Here is a 25,223-nt window from a genome sequence, read left to right on the forward strand (position 1 = left end):
GAGGCGTTCATCCAGGTCTCCGTGAGGAAGGCGACGTCGGGGGCTGTGGCGTCTAGGAGGTTCCAGAGTTCCACGGCGTGTCTGTGGACGGAGCGGGTGTTGAGCAGGATCCACTTCAGGTGGGTGCTGCTGGTGTTCGACTTGGCGGCTGCTGGTGCGGGGCAGGTCCGGGTGCAGGAGAACTTGCAGGCGTGGCAGCTGAAAGGTCCGTGGGTGAGTCGTGGTGTGGCTTGGTGGCACTCTGGGCGTCGGCCGGTGTTGAGTGCGATGAGGGTGGCCGCGGAGTACGTCAGGCGGGTCGGTCGGGGTCTTCGAGGGCCAGGGGTCCTGGCGCTGGTCGCGATCCAGTCGCGGACGGGCGCAGACGGGCTTACCTTTGGCGCGCCTTCGGCGCACAATCGGCGCGCCCGCTGCGCGTGACCGCTGCGCGTGACCGCTGCGCGTTCGCACGGTCGCCATATAAGGCCAAGTGCGCGGGTGGGCGGGGCAGCTGGGAGGCGGGAGCGGGGAGGGATACAGAAGGCAAAAGGGGCGGGGCTAAGCGGTGGTGGCGGGAAGCGGGGAGGGAGAGCGGGGCTCGGCGAGGTAGGCGGGCAGACAGGAAGGAGACAGCAGAACACGGGCACAATTACCAGATAATTACAACAGAAACACGGGCACAATTACAATGAAAAAAGGAGAGGCACAAGTTACAAAGTCAAGGGAATCCTTTCTACACCAAAACGAGCAGCTGGCAGGCAGGCACGGACCGCGCCTCTCGGAGGAGGGGGCGCGGTCAGCGGCAGCGCGACAGGCAGCGAGGCAGCTAGGCAGGGCAGAGGAGCACACGCAGCAGCTGGTGGCCGTGCGGCGCGGGGGTGTCCCACAAGTGGGTCACACTCACCTGCGTCGCACGGTCGCCATATAAGGCCAAGTGCGCGGGTGGGCGGGGCAGCTGGGAGGCGGGAGCGGGGAGGGATACAGAAGGCAAAAGGGGCGGGGCTAAGCGGCGGTGGCGGGAAGCGGGGAAGGAGAGCGGGGCTCGGCGAGGTAGGCGGGCAGACAGGAAGGAGACAGCAGAACACGGGCACAATTACCAGATAATTACAACAGAAACACGGGCACAATTACAATGAAAAAAGGAGAGGCACAAGTTACAAAGTCAAGGGAATCCTTTCTACACCAAAACGAGCAGCTGGCAGGCAGGCACGGACCGCGCCTCTCGGAGGAGGGGGCGCGGTCAGCGGCAGCGCGACAGGCAGCGAGGCAGCTCTTACCTTACCTCTCAACCTTCGCTTGGATCCCTCAGAACTGAGTTTCCGAAAGAAACTTAAAACACATCTTTTTCAAGGATAATTAGGCCTTCCCTTACGTCTGTCTCTGAGATTCAGTTCCAGCGCGGGGACACGCTTTCTGCGTAACCAAGCGCTTTACAAATATCCCTAATAATAATAATAATAATGGGAAAAACAAACCCAACAAACGAATAAGGAGAGGAATAATAAGAAACAGCAGGAGAGGGCACAACGAGCTGGATGCAAACTGATGCGAGTGGCGAGGAGTCATAACAACCGTTGTTGCAGGCAAGTGAGCTCAGTGTGAGTTGGACCTAAATATTCTACCTACCACTGGGGACCTAGAGGTGTGCCAGTGTGTGCTGGTCCTCTAGGGTCTGGACCTGCAACTCTGACTCTGGGAAATGTCGTTTTTGGTGTCAAACATTGTTATTTTCTGTGAGCCATTTATTCCAAATGTTCCTTCTCTTAGGCCCTACTGTGTCCTGTGGGAGAGGAGAGACACCTGCTCATTCTACTTTCCTCCAGAAAAGGATGCAGTTACCCTCTGGGGCTTCGGGGATCTGCCTGGTGTGACTCCAATAACTTGGAAGTAACTCGACACTTTGGATGCACTCCAGTCCTCTCCAGTCCAGTCCAGTCCAGTCCTCTCCAGTCCTGTCCAGTCCTCTCCAGTCCAGTCCTCTCCTCTCCAGTCCAGTCCAGCAGAGCCTGAAGCCTTGCTAAAGATGCAACATAAACATTGTGACACCCACTGCAGACAAGATTAGTGAGGGACACAGCGACAACACTGGCCAGGATGGGCTGGGTAATGCGGGCCCTTTCTAACCACCCTATAAACACATAATAGTCATAAAGGTAAGTTCATTCATGGGTCAGACTTTACAGTATGATTCATTGTTACTTATGTGGGAGATCAATAAAAGGTTTATTTTAAACAAGGTTCCATAAATTAATATTAATGATAACCAAGGTTCTGATGTCAGTGTTACAAGGCCGCAAAGTCAATGTTTGCCACAAGATTCAAAGGACGTGGAAAAATGTCCTCCATGCAAAGTTGGCGAGCAAACCACCTTCAAATAGTTTATAAATAACTACTGGTGCCAAACGTGGCACAAACTCATAGGGAGCGGGGGAGGGCAGGGCTGATAACAAAGCATGTGATTTAATAAGCAAAGGATAAAAAGCAAGAGGACGGGGATTGAAAAAGGAAAAAAAGGTAGAGGAAAAAGCCTTAGAAATATCATAATATCCTCGTCTTTTCACATGAACCTGCCTCGTGCCACTCTGCCAGTCACCATGAGGGCATTAGTCCTTCTAGCAGCCACCGTAGCCACGGTGTTTGCAGAAAGTGAAGCCTTCCAGGGCGCGCCCACAGGTAAAATGTTATTATTTTATTATTGATTTCTCACTTGGTTTCCGAAGGTTCCATTTTTATTTCCTTCCAGATGTACAAAAAATCACACCAAAAAAGCCTACATACCATACAGTTCCAGAATAAAATAATTAAAATATGACACCATCAATCCTTAATCTTCGTTTGACACTTAACAGAACCCAGTATATCCTATTTTATCTGCCAGTGGACATATGACATATCATTTCAGTCTTAATCATAAATAGATTAAAAATTAAAATGTAAAATTGGATTTTACTGCTCTGGAACAACTTAAGGGACCATAGCTCAGAAACACAGCGGCAGATTTACAAGCCCTTGCGCCTCTTTTACGCCGCTGTTGCGTCACTTTTGTGACGCAGCTGCGGCGCAAAAGATGCGCCATGGTGCGGGGTATTTACAACGTGATGCATCTGGGAGATGTGTCACGTTGTAAAGCCCTGTGCCAGAAAGAGGCATTCCTGCGCAGGAGGGCGGGGCGTTCCGGCGCAGGAACGCCTCCTAAAAGTGGTTGAGTGAAATCTACAAGATTTCACTCAGTCACTTTTGGGCCCATGCTGCGTCAAAACCCTGTGCCTGCTTGAAGCAGGCGTAAGGATTGACGCAGCATTGGACAGATAAGGCCCCCCAGAGCATTGCTGGAGCTGCATTGCGCTTGCGACACGATTCCAGCAATGCGCCGCCTTTACGGCACAGATGCGTGACGCATCTGTGACGTTTTTGCCCCATGGTGCGCCGCATTGTAAATGCGGCGCACCAATGGTGGTGGAGCTGCGGCGCTCAATAAGTGGCGCATCCCTGCTGATATGCAGGGATGCGCCACTTATTGTAAATCTGCCCCACAGTGGATAGTTTTAATTCCACTCATAAACCGATTCAGGGAGTCTTTGTCCATGCCGGAACCAAGTGATAGATATATAGATTTTTTAAACTTTATGGAAAAGAAAAGTGTTTGTATCAATAACATGCCAGTCGTGGTTTAGTATTCCTACAAGCTCTAGTTCTTCCTTATCTTAATTTTTCCAGGATACTGTATGTAGCTCTTATGGAGAACATACATTCTGTGAAGCGTGTGCCCCTATGAAGTCAAGGACACAGGAAACACCCTGATACCCACTGATAAACTGTGGTGCAGCGGCTGCTTTCAGGGCTGGGTGGACTTGGGTGAACCCTGTCGTGACAGCAGTCTAGTAGGAACACAATTTTCTTACAAGATCAGCCATGATTTTCTGCAGCAGAATAATAATGCTCCTGGGCGCTGTGCGTACCCTGAGCCCTGCTTCAGAACTGTGAAGTAAGTTATATTTTGGTAACAGCGCTTAGGGATTGTGGGGGTGCAAAGGAGACAACCTGGGAATGTTTGCAGGCTGTGGGTCTGAAGCTCTCAGTGTGTTTACCCACAAATATGGTCAAATTGTGGCACGATCTGATTCGAATTAATTTATTTTTCTTAAATTGAGAGCTGCCTGCTCCAGCTGGCTGGTGACCACGGAGGTCAGTGCTGATCCTGTGATCATAGGTGCTGCATGCAGGAGTGACGAGGGTGCCACAGCACCCCCAAAATAACCATGCTGTACTTCAGAAGGTGAAAGCGCAACAAAGACGCCTTTAGAGTTTGTTTATATCTTGTCGCTATGTCTTCTGACGAATTGCTGCTTATTATTTGTGAGGGGATTTTGTTCTAAGTGAAATATGTGGCAATCTTGTTGGGGGGCAGGGAGTGAAATAGGAAAGACTATAGTATGGCATTATTCTAACACACAACAACGCACATGTTACAATGTATCAGCAACAGAAAAGCACAAAGAGATACATTTATAATTCTGAAGTGTGATAGAAACAAATATTTCAACAGGATCCAAAGAAACACCGTACCCCAGTTGAACTGCAAATTATAGATATTTGCTGAGACCTATTTTCCAGATATTATAGTTTGTGCACTATGTAGTTTTATCAGTAAAACTGTGTCTGTGCAAATTTATTGGTCACTTTAATGGAACACAGGCCTAAAGTTAGGACTCCTAACTTCTGTGAATACCAAAATGAGTAAGTGCCTTCAGTGAATACCGAAATGAGTAAGTGCCTTCAGTGAATACCAAAATGGTAGTAAGTTTGGGATTTTGTCTTAAGTTAATTCTGTGAATCGGGCCCTTATAGTTTAAAATGATAAATATTAAATATTTTAATATATACATTCAATAAATGTAAATAATATGTAATACAATATATAAATGCATACTTATATAAATACCCATATATGTGTGTGTGTTTATAAATATATATACATATATAATATAACACAACAAAAATATATATTTTACTTTTTCTTTTTTACAATTAACTACTATAAAAAGCATTTATATATCAGTATGTGTATATATTAATATATATGTGTGTGTGTGTATATGAAACATAAAAAAGATTAATAAATCAACTGCAAAATATTCAAGACATAGCCAAAATATTAAAAAACATCTAAAATCCACAAAAAATATATTTACGTAAAATATTATTAAAATATATATATATTATATATATACATGTGTGTATATATATATATAAAATAAGATTTAAAAAAACAAATAATATTAATACATATATGTAATCAATATTAGGAAAAACATTGGCGTCTGCCGAAGCTTTTACTATTCCCACTCTAAACAGGTCAAGGGTAGGGAAAGTACTGGACATAGGAGAGGAAATATTAAATATTTCACCTCCAATATATGCAACAGTAGGGAAAGCCTTGGACTGTGGTCGATTAAGATTTACTATTCCCACTCCAGTCTGTGCAAACATTAGGGAAAGCTTTGGACTTTGGAGGAATTACATTTACTATTCCCACTCCAGTTTGTGCAACAGTAGGGAAAATGTTGGACTTCGGAGGGGTTAAATTTACTATTCCCACTCTAGTCTGTGCAACAATAGGGAAAGCGTTAAACTTTTCCCACTCCAGTCTGTGCAACAGTAGGTAAAGAGTTGAACATCGGAGGAGTAAGATTTACTGTTCCCACTCCAGTCTGTGTACACATTAGAGAAAGCGTTGGAGTTCGGGCGAATAAAAATTACTATTCCCACTACAGCCTGTGCAACAGAAGTGAAAGCATTGGACTTCGGAGGGGTTAAATTTACTGTTCCCACTCTGGTCTGTGCAACACTAGGGAAAACGTTGAAGTTCAGAGGGGTAAGATTTGCTATTTCCGCTCCAGTCTGTGCAACAGTAGTGAAAGCGTTGAAAGCGTTGGATTTTGAAGGGGTTACTTTTGCTATACAGACTCCAGTGTGTGAAACAGTAGGGAAAATGTTGGACTTCGGAAGGGTTACATTTATGCTTTCCACTCCAGTATAATCAACAGTAGGGAAAGTACTCAATTTCAAACTCATCACATATTTGAATAACCCTATTAATTTAACAAAAATATAAAACTCTTGATATAAACATTATTAATTGACCGCCCAAAAATTATATTTATAAAAATAAAAAACAATGATTATTAACCAATTTATTTTTTTAAAAATATTTATTTATTACTTAATTAACTTTTCACATCATACCCCTACAAACCAAGCAGACCACACTTAAAAATAACTAAAATAAATAAGTATACCACAATTCACATAATTGATAATCTTTGCCCCCTAAAATCCCAGCAACCTGCAAATAAAATATGACTAAAATAAATTATAATTACATAATGTACATCATTAATTATCAATTAAATAATAAATAATTAATTGTTCATTAATTATTGACTACAACTTCACACCTTAAATCCCTATAAACCCAACAGCCCATACTCAAAATATAACTAAAATCTAAAAGTATTACACATTTACCTAAATAATATTTAATAAATAATTTATGATCAATTACATTATTAATAATACATTAATAGTTAATTGTACATTCCTTATTGCTTAACTAACTTTCCACCCTATACCCCTATAATCCTAGCAACCAGGTACAACACTATAAATTATTTTTAGTAAATAAATTAAAATGTATATTTCACTTAAAATTACAAACTATATTTAAACATATTTTTAGAATTATATAAATAATATTAGCACAAAGAATTAATATATGTACTAAAACACATTAAGATAATTAAAAAACTTTTGTTTAAACTATATTATTGAAAACTATATTAACAACAACAATATTCTTTTTTTTAACAATTCTTTTTATTGAAAACAAGTATCAGTAAAAGTCAAAATACAGAGGAATGCTCTCATATCAAATAAACCACCCTTAGGGGAATAGGAAGCAAAGGCACAAACATTTTAAAAACATTACGGAGATGAGGGTGCATGAAAAACAGCAGCTCTAGGTGGCACACAGATCTCTCCTCTATATTTATTCCACGGTCCCTATATCGAAGCCCACTTACGAGGGCGGCCCCTTGCCATAAAAACAGTTTTCTCCCGAAACATACTCCAGTCTAAGTTATTCTTCCAGATCTCAATGGTGGGAGGCTGCCCAGATCCCCACTGTTGAGCGATGTTCCTTTTCGTAATCATAAAACCCAATGTAGCCCACTGTGTTTGTGCAGTATTGAGATCTGTAGGCTCCCATATGTTAAACAACAATATTATTAACGATATTACTTACCTGAAAAAACGATATTCTTGACAACAATATTTCTGCACCACAATATATTTTTCTGATATTTCTGGCTCCTGATATTGGCAACTCAATATTTTGTCCAAATACATTCATGCTGTATGGGCATGGTTTCTTTGCTACACTTGTGTGTTTTGTGTGATGCTTGGATTTTTCACAATCCATATGACTTCTGTGATTTAACATTGTCTGCAGCACACCCACTCTGAAAATTGTTCCAGCACCTCTGCCTATGATCAAATGTGCTACATTATTTTAGAAGCACTTCAGTTGTCTTGTTTCTTAATAGGAACCCGGAGAGCTTGTTAGCCAGTCATCTAAGCAGAGATACCCCCCTTCCGACTCAGAGGGGCAGATGCTACAGCTATCATCTTAGTGCATATGCATCAGCAGCCTGCGCCTTTACGCCTTCCACCTTCGCTGGACAGTATTTATGGTGCAGATCCCAGATAGCAATACCAAAGTACTTTTCTTCAGGTCTGGGAGAACAGAATTCATACCAGAGCCGCCATCTTGAAATTCTCGATGGAAGAAGGAAGGTGAAGAGGCGATGAAAGTTTTGTGTAGGCGTAAGTGCTTTTTTCCACAGTGATGAGCCTTGTACGATTGCCCGTGGAGATGGCTGCGTCATATTCTCCTCACATTGCTGAGTTGTAACGGAAATGGAGCATCACGTGCTACGTTCAGTAGACGCATGTGCTACAGACTGTTTCCTGTGGAACATGTAGTTCTTTACCAGTGATGGAATTTGAGGATCGAGACATCCCCATCCATCAAACAAACGCCCCCAAAAAGCAGTGCAGTAGAAGATAGGCTCTTTTATTGCCATTGAAGGGGGTGGGTTGCTGAAGAGAAGGGTCCAGGGAGAGGAGGAAAGGTTGCATTGGTAATGTTATACAACAGTTAAATCATTTAAGGGCACAGGGAGAGGTTAGAGTTTCCATACATGAGGAGAGGAGAGATTGCCTACATAATATTATATGTTAGTGACCACTGGCAAGGTACAGGAATAGGCCGTAAAATGTGATTGCTAAGACATACATACATCCCTTTGGCGTCAGACTCTAAATATCTCAGGGTGGAATCACCTCCTTCTTTTCACTGGAGCTCTTTCACCTCAGCCACCTCATGGGTAGGGTAAGGGCGCAAAGCTGATGCTAAAAGTGGGCAGGTAACATAGCTACCTTCAACATCTACAAAAGCAAAATGCTAAATTTCTTGGCATATAGTCTAGTAACTCTCTTTTCATTTTATCTAGAGGAGAGCGAATATAAATTGAGCCCTCGATGGCAGAATGGCTACGACCAGCCACTGTTGTTTACTTGCCCGGGTCAGGATTCGATCAGCTCAATAATAAGGTATGAATAATGCGTTCGCTCTATGTTCATTGTTAATATCATCATTGATATTGCTGTAATGTACTGCACAGGCACTCTGCATTGTTCTTCTGATGGTTGTTTAATCCCTATCCTTTGTCTGGCGTTTTTCTTGCGATGTTTCACAAGGTTTCTCCTCTTCCACCTCTGAAGAAACACAGGTCTAGTATCACTCATTTAACACCCAGTGCAGGCCAACAACCAGATTCTACTAAAACTGGCCTGCTGATGCTGTCATTCCTTGCACTGGCGATTGGCGCATCGCTCAGCCTCGCACCATGGTGCAGAGGTGAGTGTGCTCTTTCCAGCATACCCTTCCAGTACAAATTCCCATGTCTAGACAAACATGGAAGGATCCTGCAGACAGGGTATGTGACATGCTCTGCAGCACACATACAATGCATTTTTTTGAGAAGTAAACACATTTCTCTTTGTTAAAACTTGCTTCAAGTTGGTGTTACTTTTTAACACAAAACCCAGTCAGGCTACCTTAGAGGATCAAAGTTTGCATTAAAAACTATTTTTGTTTGTGCTCATCTGTCCTAGTAATGCCTCCATACCGAAAACCAACACAGTGCAGCACAGACCACTTTTTTGTGTGCTGAGAATAAGGCACGCTTCCAGCACAAAACACCTTTGGTATTACTTACCAGTAACAAATACCCTGCATCCTTTAGCATTATTTTGTGCTGGTGCAAGCCTTAGTAAATCTGTGCCAAAATATTTCCCCCTATGATGTCAGTTGTCACCTTCTTATCTCTTTCCTTCCCTTTCTCTGAATGATCAATAAGTAGACTTCCCATAAATAGCTCATCTGCTTTATTGACTCAAAGTCTCCCTTTTCCCTTGTAAGGCTTTTGGTCTGAACCCTTAGCTATGGGCACCTAGAAAGTCTTAATTTAACATGGTATTTTTTGTAGTTTCAAGACACACCACCTTTGCTCTTTCAAACTCTGGCGCTATCACCACCACAACGTCACCTATAGTGACGTTGTGGTGGCGATAGGGGCTGCGCCTTATGTACAAGGCAGTGTTAAGTCACTTAACGTGGCTTAACGCTTCCTTGTACATAATTCCCCTTTCACAATATGCTTAGCGTGAAAGGGGTGGGCAGTGGGTGTTGCGGTAGGCATTCCACCGCAGCACCTATTCATTTTGACACTGCCCCCTATGTGCAACAGTGGCGTACATAGGAGGCAGCGCGAAAATTAAGACCAGGTAAAAACTGGTTTTAAGATGGCAAAACGAGGAGAAATGCATTATTTCTCCTCGTTTTTGCTTTTTCCATGTGTGCTGCCTTATGCAGCACCCATGGAAAAAGAAAAATGCCATTGTTTGTTTATGTACAGGAAGGCATCGCTTTCTGTACATAAAGAAACTTTTTAAAAAAATGCATTTTTTTCACTTTCATGTGTGCTGCATAAAGCAGCACACATAAAAGTGACAGATTGTCATTTTAATAGTTTGAGTGCAGGAAGGGACACCTTCCTACAAATAAAACATCCCCCCCTGCACGCAGACACCCTTGCACTAGGGCTGTCTGCGTTGGCGCTAAGTTGCAAAACTTAGCGCCATCTCAGGGGTAAACACAGGGCTGCACCACATTCTTGTATATATGGTGCAGCCTTTCATTTCAGAAGTGGCGGAGAGAGGCGTTAAGCCAGGAAGGCTAACGCCTCTTTCCGCCACTTCACTGTACATATGGCCCTCTGTGTTCATTATGTAGGAACCTCACAAATTCACACCCATGTTTGTTTCCTATAACTTGTCACCTCTGTGTACTACACATGTAAAGAAGAGATTCTGCAGTTGTCACAAACACCAGGGGCCCTATTATGTAGAGGGTGCACTTTCCCTGTTTGCGCCCGTCACACTTTAAAACAGGGGCGTCAAGTACAAGCAGGGAAAGTGTGCCCTCTTAATGGAATGCGCTGCCCCCAGGTCAGCCGCAAACTCGCACTTCCCTGGGGGCAGCCCATTCCCGTGAAAAACGGAGCCGCTTCTTTGAAACCACTCTGTGTTTTCACAGTGCAGGCGGCAACCTGCTTGCACTTTTAAAGGGGATTAGAGATCCCCATGCAGGTGGGTGCAGTCAGTTACTGCACCCGACTCCAAGGGGTTGTCTGGGGGGTACATGGACCTCCTTTGACCCCTCCTGAGGGCTGCCATCAGGGAGCGCACTAACCTTTTGGATGGCCCACTGTTAGTACGCCTCCTGAGAGCTTCTGTGCCTCTGCGTCTGCGCATGCAATACGGCACGGGTGCAGATGCAAAGGGATTCCCTCATTTGGAAGGGACACCCCCCCATGCAAATGAGGGAACGTCCCCTGAAAATAGCGTTGGCGCTTTATGTGCGCCAGCGCTATTGGTATTACAGAAGGGGCCGCGGGCGCTTGTGCGGCCCCTTCTGTAATACCAAAGTGCCCTGGGGCACGCAGAGCGGATGCAAACGCCTGTTGTGCCCTTGGGGCACTTAATTAAAATGGCCCCAGTTAGGGTAATACAGTGATTACCATAGAGGCTCTTTATATCTCGCCATAAACCTTTTAAATCCAGGCCCTGTTTCCTCATTTTCCTTTGCTGCTCCTGTAGTGCACAAAACAACAGCTTTGTCAGTTTTAGGTTTTGCCTGCACAGCGCTTGCGCTGTGCTTGAGAAATCTTTTGTTTTTAATAATAACTTAAAATTGGGCCTACATCCACTTCCTCTCTTTCCGCCTTCTCCTTGGTTCCTATGCATGCCACTTCCTTTTCCTCCATTTCTATTGGCTGTGGCACATTTTCCAGCATTTACCAGTGCTTGTTCCTCATCTGCTTCTCGTATCAGTTTCCCATTGCCGAAAAGCTGTTAACATCCGCTTTCGTGGAACTATTTTTTATGAAGTTTTGCCTCTCTTTGCTTTTTACTGTTGCAGCATATTTATATAACAATTTATCACCAGTAAGATTAAGTGATTTGCATAGAATCAAAGGATATTGCGCCGCAGAGATTCAAACCGTTCTCCCCAGCTCTTGAGTGAGCAGCTCTGGCTGCTGTGCCACATCCTCCCCACTCCCGTGTTTTTTTTCTTCTTCCTTTTGATGTTGCATGGCTAAGCAATTGCTTCCTCTCCATAGTGCTGTAAAGTTGTAATTCTGCCTTTGGCATTGCTGCATTTCCCATGACAGAGAGGCTAGTCTGTAGCAGACTAGCCTTAATCTGTGAGCTAGATCTCACGTGTTTTCCAAGATTAGCCTCTTTAAAAACAATTTGACCAGTGGTGGAAGGTGAAGTTTGAGTGCGCTAAACTTTAGATAGACAGATGTACCCCAGCACTCAACAGTATTACTTCAACATTGATTTTTTTTTTATTGAAACACAAGATCTTTGTATTCTATTGATCGCTCAAATCACAGGATATGTACTAGGGTTTTCTCAAATTTAATAATTAGTGTGTCAATTAGTCAATACAAGCTGTACATATATTCAATACTGTACATATATTCATACAAGAAAAAGATTTTATCCGAAACATTTCGGGGCCGATTCCGATTCAGTAAATTAATCCGTACAATGATTCGAATCCGTAGCCATTTCCGTACGAATCGTACAATTCCGTCCGAATTGCTTAGTACGATTTGTATGAAAAATACATGACCGAATCGTTGCGAACTGTATGAAAAGCAGGGGAAAATCCGTACGACACGAACCCTCACAGTGAACCGTACAAATCGTAAACATGCTGTACGACCCGACAAGTACGATCCAGACCCGGGAATGAGATCGCGATTCGTACGGAAACGTCGGGTATGAGCGATTCGTACGGAGAGCCACACAATCACATACACACCGTGCAATGGGTACGGTTAGTAGGGGTATGGTTCGTACACCCCATCATTGCAGGGGTACGGTTCCATGGGGTGTACGAACCGTACCCCTACGAACCATATCCTTGCAATCATGGGGTGTACGCACCGTACCCAGGGGTCCGTTCCGTACGCAAAATCAGCTTTTCCGGATGTTTTCAGCTCCCGTAAGAAAAGAGTTGTACGGAGTGGTGTCCACACGCATCGTACTTGCTGGGTCGTAAAAGGCTGCTGCGATCCGTACGAACATCGCGTACTGCGTGTTCCGAGTGCGATCCGTTCGGTTTCTTGAATTGTGCGGTCTTTTGTATGATTCGTATGGAGAACTGCATTGAGCACACATCGTACTACATCGTACGTACGGGTACGGTTCTGCGTACGAATCATACAGGAAAAACGCTTCATATGGCGATTCGGACTGGATTTTACTGAATCGGAATCGGCCCCTTTTTGTGTATACAGTTATTTTTTCAAGGTCCAATTCTTGTTGCTAGAAGAACCGAATAGCACGGTGAAATAGAAACATGACAGCCGACATGTGTTTTGTTACATTTGTAACTTCTTAAATGCTGCAATATTACTAATGCCATTCATGAGTACTTGATGTAAGAGACATTTAGAAAATACATATGAATCAACCCAGTAACGTTTTATACAGAGAAAGTAAAGGTGAAGGCCCAAGTGAAGAAGATTTCAGAGTGATGTGAGAGTATCAAAAAGCTGTAGCATTATTGAGACGTGTGCATATCAATGGATAGGCCATTATATCATTCTCAATAAGGATAGTTAGACAGGTGGGAAAATAGGAATTAAGTGCAGTAAAATCTGGTAAGGAAAGGTAGATATACTCAGAATGCAACACGAGGAGCAAGCAGCACCCGAAAGGGAGTACTATTCATGGTAAAACACAATTTTTTTAATAGAGCATGCTGGAACCCAAACCCAATATTATATGGTAAGGAGGGTTCTAACCTTAGCTCTGTAAGGGGGGTGGGGCGATCCTCAAATGTTCATAGAGAATCCACCAATGTTGTGTCGTCTTTATAACAAAAAAGAGTAGCCAAGAAATAAGTCCTAAAACATAAAGGTAAAAGGTTATATGTAGTTGGTATGTCCATAATGAATAGTTAGGAGAAGATAAGGTATAAATAGGCACCTTATATTTTCTGTTTGAAATCTGTTGATGTCTTTCAAACGTCGTGGAAGAGCCACAGGGAGAAACTGTTTCAGCAGTTCATGCGGTTTAGACTTCTCAACTGAGATTGCAAACACGTAAGTAAGATAAAACTGTGAGTAAAAGAAGAAGAAAAGAAGCTGCAGGCATTCTTTTATTAAGTATGGCCCGATTTAAATAACTGTGAAAAGTCACTCATGCATTAAAGTGCTCGGCAGAGAGAGCGTAGGATATAGGCATGAACTCGTCCCAATTCATGAGTCGATTCTCCAAATAGTTTGTTTGTTTGTTTGTTTCAACTTTATTTCGGCTATTTTAGCCATAAAAGCAAGAAAGGAAAAATAAAACATTTTACAAGCAGTTATCTACAGTACCTTTTACAAGCAATATCCACGTAAACAGGCTACAAAAAAGTAGAAAGAGACAAGTATACAATTTATCCATATTTACAATTACCGCCCTAAAACCAACAATTTCATTACATAAATAAGATAAAATTTGATTAAAAGCCAGAATAAAAACGTTTAAATACATTAGTTACAAGTATACAATATACAAAAATGTGCAAAATCGCAGAAACTGGAATCAAGTTGGTTGCACTATAGCTTGAGGCCAAGCTTCTTTCTAATTAAATACACCTTAAATAAAAACTTACTTGTACAGAACACTACCAATTGTGAGGTGTTGGACTTAATTATACGTTCAGCTTCTTTATAGGACCTAACGCCCACATTTTTGCATAGGGTCTGATCCAACGAACCCTGGGAGACTTGTAGACAGGGCAGAAGAAAAGTAAATGACCATCATCCTCTTTCGCCTTTTGTGAGCAAAGGGTGCAAAGATCAGTCTCCTTATTGCCCCCCCACCTGCAAGTATTGGTATTCATCTGCAGGACGCCGTATCTAAATTGCAAATATAAAGATTTTGCCAATAGTGGTCCTATCTCATTCATAAAAGGTTCGAAGGAAACAGTATCCTTTACTGTCAGAAACTTCTGAGTCAAAGTACCAGTTGATGAACTATGCAGTATTTCATTATTAATGTAAGACCAAAAAGAGGACTTTAAAAGCTTTTTACAAGGAGGTGTCATACTCAAGGGCTCTTCCCAAAGGTTGCAAAGCCCTAGCCTAATGCACCAGAGTGAAATATGTTTTAACCATGCAATGTTCTTATACTCATCAATCTGCATGATTTCTATTAAACCATTTCTGTAGTTAGTCAACTCCGAAGTAGTCCATAACCTTACCCAATAGAGTAGCGGCCTTAAAATAGCTTGATAGTCTGTGCGTTTGATGTCAATATCCAAAAATGCTGGAACTAGGGGAGTTCTAGTCTGTATTTTGAGTAACCTACGTATAAAGTTGTTTTCATCCCGTTCGAAGTTTCTTTTACAGGAAGGCCCCCAAACTTCGGCACCGTAAAGTGCCGCTGATTGGGCCTTAGCTTTGAATACTTCCAATGCTGATGTGATAGCTTTAGAATGGCTCCCACCATGTTCTTTTAGGATCGGCATCGAATTTTGTTTAAAAGATAATCTGCTTTTTTCTAGATGCCCCTTCCAGGAAAAGTTACTATCCAGCATTATGCCTAGATAGTTAAAACTCCCCACATATTCTAGTTTTTGGTTATTTAAGGCCAAGTTTTTCTTAAATGATTTTTGCGGATTTATGGACATGTATTTGGTTTTGGATTAATTGATTTCTAGTCCCTTTTCCATACAATAGCTGTAAAATGAGTTCACCAGGTTTTGAAGTCCGTTCGGGGTCTGTGAAATGAGGATTGTATCATCGACAAAGAGTAGTGCCGTGATCGCTTCATCACCCAGTTTTGGGGAGTCATGGCTGCAATCCCCTAAATATGAAGGTATATCATTAACATACAGTGAGAAGAGCGTGGGCGCCAACACAAAGCCTTGGCGCACGCCCCGTCTCACTGGTATGGCCTTTGTGACTTCACCTCCCTTCCCCCATCTCACTTTGGCGTAATTCCCTGTATGAAGTCTAATTAGCTCTACAAGAAGTTCGCGTGGGACCCCCATATTTCTTAATGTGTCCCACAGGAGGGTGCGAGGGACGAGGTCGAAGGCGGCCCTCAAATCCATAAAAGCAATGTACAAGCTGCCCTTCCTAATATTAATGTATTTCCAACAGATACATGTGAACCTGAATACTTGGTCTACAGTGCTGATTTTTGTTCTGAACCCTGCCTGATATTTGGTCAATATCTGAGTCTCCTCCATCCATCCTAAAAGTCTGTTTAAAATATGTCTGGCAAAAGTTTTCTGTAAAAGATCAATTAAACTAAGTGGGTGGTAATTGGCTGGGTCATAATGATCCCCTTTTTTAAAAATTGTTCCAATATCTGCCCCTTTCCAAGTCTCGGGGATTGGCATGCCTGCCACTAAGGAATTACATAAAAAGTTAATATAAGGCCCCCAGACTTCCATATCATGTATTAATAGATCACCAGGGATCTTGTCAGGTCCAGGGGCTTTACCTGCTTTAATGGCCTGTAGTGCCTGAGTGGTCTTCTCTAAACTAAAGTATAGAGGAACTGTACTAGGGGCTAAATCGGCCTCTTGTTCTTCTATGCACAAACCGACTTCATTTTGTGAGTAGAGTTTGGAGAAGTGGTCACACCATGTTTTTTCGTCTAAGTAAGTATCCTTAGATAATCTGCCGGTCTTATTCCCTTTTGATGTTAACACCTTCAATGCTAGAGGTATTTTCCCCTGGTGCTGAAATCTTCATATTCCCATTTTTCATGACGAGCTCAGCTCGTCATCAGCACACAAGCAGTGTACTGCAAGACGAGCTGAGCTCGTAATGAGCATGGAAGGGGTTAAGCTCCAAAAGGTGCCATGATCTCTCAATTTGGCTGCAGTTAGAAGATCCTCCCAAATGGCTTCATCCCACGCTTTTTGCGTCTGTGTTAGAATTTTATTATACATATATCTGCTATCTCTTATACCCTGGGAGTTCTTGGTTTTCACTGCCTGAATTAGGTGAGACTTAGCTAAGCGGCATTCTTTATTATACCAGAGGTTGCGTAGTCCAGGGTGACTACTGTTTAAGTTTTTGTCCTTATCGTAAATTTTACTCAAAAGGGGTGTTAAAGCACCTATCAAATGATAGTGCATCTCTAGTACACCTTGGGCGCCTAGTGTGAGATTCTGGCAGGAGGCAACGGTGTCTGAAAAGGTGTTGTAAATATTTACCAAAGGTGTAAGGCCATTTTAAGGCACGCTTGTTATTTGTTACCTGGAGTTCGCCATCAGTACTATATACTACAGCATCAACAGCTAATTTGGTTATGAAAGGCTGAGAATCTAAACATAATTGGAGCGGCAGATGATCTCTGAAGACTCTCTGTCCTAAAGTCTACTTTGAAGTCAGTAATTAAATACCAAAGACTTAGGGAGACCAATATGAAATCTATATGCGACTTGCAGTTACCTTTGCGGAATGTTGGTGCTGATGGTCTATCTGTCTGGAAATGGCCATTACATGCCCTTAAATCAAGACCCACAGTTAACTGTAAAATCTGAATTGCTGCCACCGTACTTTTGACTGGCCCAGTACTATCTATAGCAGGAATGTCATTTGCCCTGTTCTGTTCATCAAATAGATTGTCAAGGCCCAGTACTGGCTCAAATTTACAGTTAAAATACCCGCCTACTATAACTTGTGTGTTAAGTCCTAGTGTATCGAGATAAGAGTCCAATTGCTCTATCACCTTGGATTCCTTGTTTAGGGGATTTGGCCTGTTGTATATATTTATTAAGAATACAGTTTCTCTGTCTTTTGCCACCATTTTAACTCCCAGAAGATCTTGAGAAGGAATGGAGAGGGGAGTAACTTCAATTTCAAAAGTAATTCTTATCCAAATCACTAAGCCCCCAGACGCTCTTCATCTTACTGAAGGGATAGATTCGCGGTAAAAGGTTTTATAACCAAGCCTATGTGGGATCTCTAAGGCCCAAGTCTCCTGCATGAGAATTACATCATAATCATCAGTGTAAATGCACCAATCAGTATCCCAGAGATTCCTGGATAAACCTGCTATATTCCATGACATGAATTTTACAACCGGGCTACCATGGGGGGGTGTTGGTAGTGGAATTACTTCCTCCTTTAGGGACTTTGCTAGTACTGTTTGTTTCTGTCTCTGTTCTACTATTACAGGATAGAAGTAGTGAACCATCATCAAAGTCCATGACACTCCGACCTAGTGTATTTTGCACTTGCTTAGTGGTAGCAGTCACATCCATCTTGCCTGCTCGGACTCTGTGTGGTTTTCTTCCCGGGGAATGATGATTAAACTAGATTTATATAGTCAATCTACCTCCTCTAGGTTGTTTAAACCGTCAAATCTATTCTCCAGGGTGACAGTAAGAGACTGCTGTCTTCGGATCTCATCGTGCTTTGACTTGTAGAAGTAACCCAAGGGGAGTGCACTAATATGCGTATTTCCACCCTGGGGATCTTCCATACATTGCAATGCCCTCCTAGCTTGTTGGGGGTGCCTGAAGTTGATAACCACACAGTCTCCTCTTATATCTTTCGGGGAATACCCCAGCCACCCTACCCTGCGGACCATCAAAATGTCATGGGTGACACCCGGATGGAACCGCTTGAATTTTACCAACCAGTCGGCAACCTTGTTACGAAGGTTTTGCCAAGATTCATGTTGATCCCTTTTCAAAGAGGGTACCCCTGTTAGAACTGTTACATATGGTGAAGATGCCGGGGGTAAGTTTAGGACATCAGTATTTGGCATCAAATCAGTTCCCTTTGGACTATATACTTTAGATATACCTGATGATTTACGCGGGCTTCCCTGGGCTGTCGGTCTATCTATTCTTCCAGTGTCAGCACATACTATATTATGTGAGGGGTCCTTTCTACCCCCAATCAGGCACGCGGCCTTTTGGGGAGAATTTATAGCTGCCGCCAGACCCTCTACTTCCCTTCCTGTTGGAATGGTTTGAAGTGGGGGATTACTCCCTTTCCTGCTAGTATTTCGTTCTGCGTTCCCTTGTTTTGCACACAAGTGTTCTAGTCTCACGGTGAACTGTGTTAAACTAGCTATCAAATCTTTCTCAAGGCCCACCACTTTCTCCTTTAACATTGCTTCAAGAGAGTCCTTCAGTGTAGTTTCTAGTTTTCCAAGCCGTCTCTCCAACCCTATATCCCAAATAGTGCTGTTTGTGTGCTAATGGTCTTTGTTAAGACCACTTGCCTACCCTTCGCTTGGGTATTACCAGTCTTTGGTCGAGCTCCCCCGACTTCCTTACTATTCCTTTTGTTCTTTACTGTAGGGATTACCATATTTTTCTTTGGGCCCGGATCTTGTCCCTTAGTTACTGTAGCTAGTCTATATCAGCGAAGTCTCTCTCCCAATGTAGGGCTAGATTTAGATATATCTTTCTCAGGGGAAGAAACCACAGAAGTCCTTGGAGTGTTAGACAAACATGATGTATTGGGTGAAACTTCTATTGGGCTGGGTAGTGATATGCTATCTGTAGCCAAAAGAGGTGATGGAGAAACAGGGGGCTGACCTCTGGGGTTGACTTCATTTGTATCCATAACAGATGTGTTCCCATCATGACCAAGGCCGAGCCCTTGTTCAGTACCCTGCTTGTTGATAAGGGCTACAGGATAAAGGTTTTTTTCTGGTGATTTAGCATTGCTAATTGTACCCAAGGAGGACCTCTTCTGCGCCTCAGCTATACCTAGCGATAATCTCTTCTCCGTCAAGGCTATCTCACGTTGCAAGACCGATTGGGCTCTAATCAAAAAAGCATCCATTGTTCCCGCTACTCCCTGCCCCACTCTCTGTGCATTCGTACGGTTTAATGCCATAGGGTATAGCAGGAATATAGAAGACAAGGGAAAGTCCAATTACCAGAGTCCTACTTGACGGGGGGTGGCCCAGCACGGCCTCCTCCGGCTTCGGATGGCCGCAGATGGCCCCGCCCTTGTCCCGGGCTTCTCCCGGGCGACCGCGTGCGTCCCGCTGCGCGTTGGGCAGGTGAGGATTTTAAATGTCCCAGTGGTCGGTGCTTCCGGCCGGCACCTCACGCGAGACCGCGCTGCCTGCTGGATGTTGTAGGCAGACAGCGCGCGGTCCGCGGGTGACTCGAGGCACAGGTGGTCAGTGGCTGCTGCAATCCCCCAGCTCTCCCTCAGCAGGCGATAGGCAACAATTTCCTCCTCTCTCGGCACAAGGTTTCAACGGGTTCCCAAGATGAACAAGGCTCCTCCAAGTTCTGGTCAGTTAGGTTGCGCGTCCCGCTGCGCGTTGGGCCGGTGAGGATTTTAAATGTCCCAGGGGTCGGTGCTTCCGGCCGGCACCTCACGTGAGACCGCGCTGCCTGCTGGATGTTGTAGGCAGGCAGCGCGCAGTCCGCGGGTGACTCGAGGCACAGGTGGTCAGTGGCTGCTGCAATCCCCCAGCTCTCCCTCAGCAGGCGATAGGCAACAATTTCCTCCTCTCTCGGCACGAGGTTTCAACGGGTTCCCAAGATGAACAAGGCTCCTCCAAGTTCTGGTCAGTTAGGTTGCGCATCTCCAAATAGGTAATCCTCCATTCCTAATCTGTGAACAGGTTGTCCTGATAAGCAAAATATAAGACATATGTGCAAAATCATATATGGAAGTTTGCGCTCGAAAAGAAATTAGTGCTAATGTGTCACTTAAGTCAAAATACGTTGTATGCCTGTAAGTTGCGTGATTAAAAAAGTAGAGGTTCACGCAATGTGCAACTGAAGGTCATTGATACGTCCTTCTAGATAAAAGGAAATTCCGTAAGTTAGATGCGGACATTTTAGATTTTATAGGTATGTTACTTCATTATCTATTTAATGCAGTATAACAAATGCCAGTACCAGATTATAAATGCCCCAGTATCTGTAGGGACATTTAAGAGAATTCACCTAATAAGGTACAATCATTATCTGTTCAATTCGGTTTGAAAGCCTGTACCAAAGTATGAAGTGCCCAAGTATCAATAGTGAACATTAGAAAAGTTTGCCAGGTAAGATAAGGTTGATCGTTCCATGTTAAGTTGAGGCCCCAGAGGGCGGTCATCCCTTTTAAAAGGTGGTCCCAAAGAGAAGAAGGTAAAAGGTCTAAAATAAACAAAACTTACTGATAAGTCAATTGTTTGTTGACTCTGGGCTGAAGTATGCCCCTGTAAATAACAAGCAACAAGCAAACAAACATTGTGCTATCATTCATCAATCCAAAATGAGCCAACATTCAGACCCCTTGCATGAAAATGTAAGTGCACCCTTATTGATGTTGCATCACTGCAGATGGCGATTAGAAGCAGATTCTGCTAAAGTAATGGACTTGATTAACATGAAGTGCTGCCACATTTACATAATTGTTTGAACTTTTTTATGATGTGTTGAGCATTATGTTTGAGGTAAGGAGGCATGTGTAGATATAAAGATATACAATGGTGTCTAATCTAGCCTGCTCTTCAGATGATAAGGATATTAAACCATATCCATTCAGAAATGAAGCCCATCATTATAAATTAGGATATATTATTACCAAATAGCCGCACTGTATCAGTCCATATGATGCTCAGTGATAGATATGGGGAAAAAATATAAAACTATGTCCAGGATTCTACAGGCCTCTACCAGCACAGCAAACATTACAGTGAAAGAGTTTGCAATTGGGAAGGGTATGCCCAGTTGTTGGTCCTGTATTCACTAAGCCACTGGAGTCAAGCTATCCTGGATGATGACGGCTGATAGCCAGAAACCGGTCCTAGGATGCTAGATTCCGGTCCAGGGAAGACATGGCTTGGCAGTTCGGGCTGGACTGTTCCCATGAGGCACAGGGTCAAGACTGATTTGCATATGGCCATGTCTGAACTGGGGTGGCGTGGTGAGCAAAATAACGATGGATTAAACCCAGATCTGTGACTGGGGGTGAATGTTTTGCCAATGTGCAACATTCCGTCCATCATCTTGTGTGTTTTGCTGTTCGCCCTATGTGGGAAGGGTATGCCCAGACGTGGGTCCCTTGCTCACTACGCCACTGGAGTCAAGCTATCCTGGCTGATGATGGCTGATCTTGTCACATTGTTCTCAGATATTTGCCACTCCGTATTTTTAACCAGGCGGTCAACCTACCAGAGTAAAATTACCCTTAGTACTACCCAACCTGTTTTATTCACTTTTTTTCACCACCGCGCCACATCTACACCTGTTACGCCCCTCACCCTCACTGCACCATACGGCAAGGAACAAAATACCTCCGCCAAATAGCCCCTCATTGGGTGCCCGTTGGGTATTGCAGCGCCAACCCGATGAGGAGCAGGCCCAAATGATGAAGCATGATACCTAGCTGACTAACTGCACCCCCAAAGAGCAAGCAGGGGAACCTGAACAAGGCATTCTTAGAAGAGCTGTCAGTTAGCCACTCCATTTTTATCAAACGAAGTTGGTGTAAACCTACGTGTGTAACCCTTCCCCTGGTCTTTTGTAGACTGGTTAATGTTTATCTTTGTGTGTTATTCCCAAAAGTGGTTTTGTGAGTAAACTGTCAACTGTGTTCATTTTGACAAACAATAAAATGAACAGTACAAAGAAAGCCTAAACTAGATTATATATGTACCACCCATCAGAAGCCACTCGTATATATTATGTAAAATACCATAGATGGACTAACTTACGAGTTACTTACCTTTGGTAACGATGTATCTGGTAGAGACATTGTCTAGCTGCAGATTCATTAACTTAGAATATCCCCAGGCTTGAGACTGGATCCGGAAATCTTTTGCAGCAGCACCTCTGCGTGCCAGGGGACGCTACCACATGACCCCGCCCTGACTTAGTCCTCGTATGTGATGTCAGCGAGGTCATATAAGTCTCTTCCGGCGCGCTGACGACAGTTTTCTTCGGAGAAACTTTTCTGCGGCACAACGCGGAGCCACCAACTAACAACTGTGAAAGTATGGGAACAGTGTGCGAAGAATGAAAATTCTGTGAATAACTAAGGAGGATGGTGGAAGGCACCCTCCTAAAGAAAGAATAGACACCGCCTACACATATAAGTGGAGGCTGTGAGAAAGAGCCCCACAAGCCAAACAGAGGCCGCTTCCTAAGTGCAACAAGGGAAGAACATCACAACAGACAGAAACGACTGTGCCATGTGGAACTGTGCTGTCCACTAAGAACGGAACACCGAAAGAACAACAGTCCACTGTAGGAAAGAAAGAAAAGACTGGCCTTTCCCCTCCAAAAACAGAGGTCGGAAAACAGAGCACAATCGACCCTCAAAGAGGATTACCACAAGGAGAGGAACTGGAGAGGAAAATGAACCTTCCAGTGAATCAAAGACACCAAGTAACAGAAAAGAATCCCCTCAGCAGAGGGTAAGTAAGTTTATTGGCATAGTTAATTAAAACCATTGCAAAAGGTTACACTATAAAATTCATAAGCCATGGTTAAAAACATTTGAAGAATTAGAATAAAATACTGCATTGTGATAATACATGGTCAAAATACGGTATTTGGAGCAGTCAATGGGTCACGCGTGCTTGAATATCATGGCGAGATTGTCTCTGCTTGTTTCGGTTAAGTTCCCGCCATAGCTCCTTGTCCACCTCCGGTAGCTGTTTCACACGCAGTCAGAGAAGAGACTTTAGCCCCGTTTTTTTGTTCGGCCATCCTTATATATTTTACCAGTCTGCAATTTAATTGGATGCTCGCTGGGTTAAAGCAGGCCAGCACTGCTTGCCTTCTGGTGCGGATCCCTTTTTGGTTGAATGAATCTTTTAGGAATTGAGACCGTACTTGACGCAGTTCTTCACATAGGCAAATTACGTGCAGAATGTCACCATTCTTGTTGTTACACAGTCTGCAGGCAGCTTGGCCTTTGGTCTTCAACCATGGTGGTAAATGTTGAGTACATGGAAGCATCCCCAGTCTGTACCTTAGGAAATTCTTTTTTGTCACCCTCGAGTAAGGCTGATTGAAATATGGTTGTGGGGTGAGCGATTTGTACGAGCTGAGGGTCATCCAGGCGTGGGATCTTTTCGAGAAGGCTCCCTTGTCGTTAAGTAAGGAGGATAGTTTTATGTTTTTCCAGACCAATTTTTTCAAATTAAGTTGGCCGAGTTGCGCCTCCCATAGTCCAGACAATTTGGTGGAATCTAAGGCTGATTTAAGGTAGTTTCTTACTTGGGAAAACTCCCTATGTTGTAAGTCTTGCCAAAGCAGATAGTTCAACGTGTCTGGATTGGCCTTGCTTATCTTATGCCAGCATATGATGTAAGCCCCGTATCTAGCCAAGACTTGTTGTTGGAGGCCAAACTCCAGCCTTATTTGTGCTGCTGACGTATAAGACGGAAGACAAAACATAGTTCGATAGGCTTTGACCAACGTCCTATCCAGCTCTTTAGCATCTCTACCCCTCATTGCCTCACTACCATAAGTTAGCGAGGGAAGAAGTTTAGCCTGAACTGCCTTCAATAGTGGGGTCGATGTCAGTCCCATTAGTTTGTTTGCCAGATTTTTCATCGTTAAGTCAGAGGTTGACAGTATATGAAAGCACCCAGGAGAGTACAACAACCTGAACCCCTTGAAGATATAACCCAATGGGAACTGAAGAGGCCTGCAGAGAACACTACCAGACAATCTGCGGCTAGACAACGTCTCTACCAGATACATTATTACCGTAGGTAAGTAACTCGTACATCTAATAGAGACATCTAGCCGCAGATTCCTTAACTTAGAATAGATACCAAAGCCATACCCCAAAAGGGAAACGGGTCTACAACGGGACAACAGAAAGCACCAGGCATCTGATCCGGCAACAAAGTGATGAATAAAGGGGAAAAACTGTGGCAAAACAGCCCGACAGCAACCCCAGCAGCTCGAAGAGCAGAAGTCACAGGATAGAAGATATCCAACAAGATGCCAGAATGGCGCCACACCATACCAGTATAAAAATGACAGGTAGAACAGTATGATACCCAGAAGAGAGAGAGATAGAGAGAGGGGAAGAAGGATCACTCTCCGCTAAATGGCGCACGAAAAGTGCATTAACTCAAGCTTGGAATGAACTTGAAGAGAAGTAACCAGCACCTAACAGACTAGGTTATAAAAAGAAGTCGAAAGTGCGAGTGGCTAAAGCCCAAAGGCAAAGCCAGAACCTGAGCAATGCATTGGAAATATCCAGCAGGATAAGAAGCACGCCAAGCGCACACCCTACCCCAAAAAGGTAAAGAGGGGCAACAGCAGGTAGAATACGCCACCGGCAACAGCAATAGAGACCTTAAAGTGGCTTACGCAGGAACAGAAGAGTGCCCGTCCGGGCAGCATGAAGCCAAAGGGAGGAACAACCACAATATAGACTCACAGACAGTAATCAATGACCACTGCCATCAGATGAACTGTCCCACAGGCGTAGCTTTAACAAGAGTAGGCATATCCGAAGGGAGAGGCCAAAAACACCAAGTCAAGGATGGTGGAAAGAGTCTTAGAATCCAAGACCAGCACTCCAGAAGAC

The 25,223-nt window shown here is 43.7% G+C and overlaps 1 protein-coding gene across 1 annotated transcript in view; it reads left to right on the plus strand.

The window, feature by feature from the left end:
• The first annotated feature begins 2,412 nt into the window (after positions 1-2,412).
• The window catches only part of LOC144769386 (hemagglutinin/amebocyte aggregation factor-like), a 133,318-nt gene continuing 110,507 nt past the window's right edge, over positions 2,413-25,223 (plus strand). Inside the window, exons 1-2 of the mRNA XM_078653445.1 lie at positions 2,413-2,652; positions 8,553-8,652. Coding sequence (XP_078509571.1) covers positions 2,541-2,652; positions 8,553-8,652 — 212 coding nt within the window. The 5' untranslated portion in view covers positions 2,413-2,540. The remainder of the gene's footprint in view (positions 2,653-8,552; positions 8,653-25,223) is intronic.

Source organism: Lissotriton helveticus, chromosome 1_1 (assembly GCF_964261635.1).
Source record: "Lissotriton helveticus chromosome 1_1, aLisHel1.1, whole genome shotgun sequence".
Taxonomy (NCBI): Eukaryota; Metazoa; Chordata; class Amphibia; order Caudata; family Salamandridae; genus Lissotriton; species Lissotriton helveticus.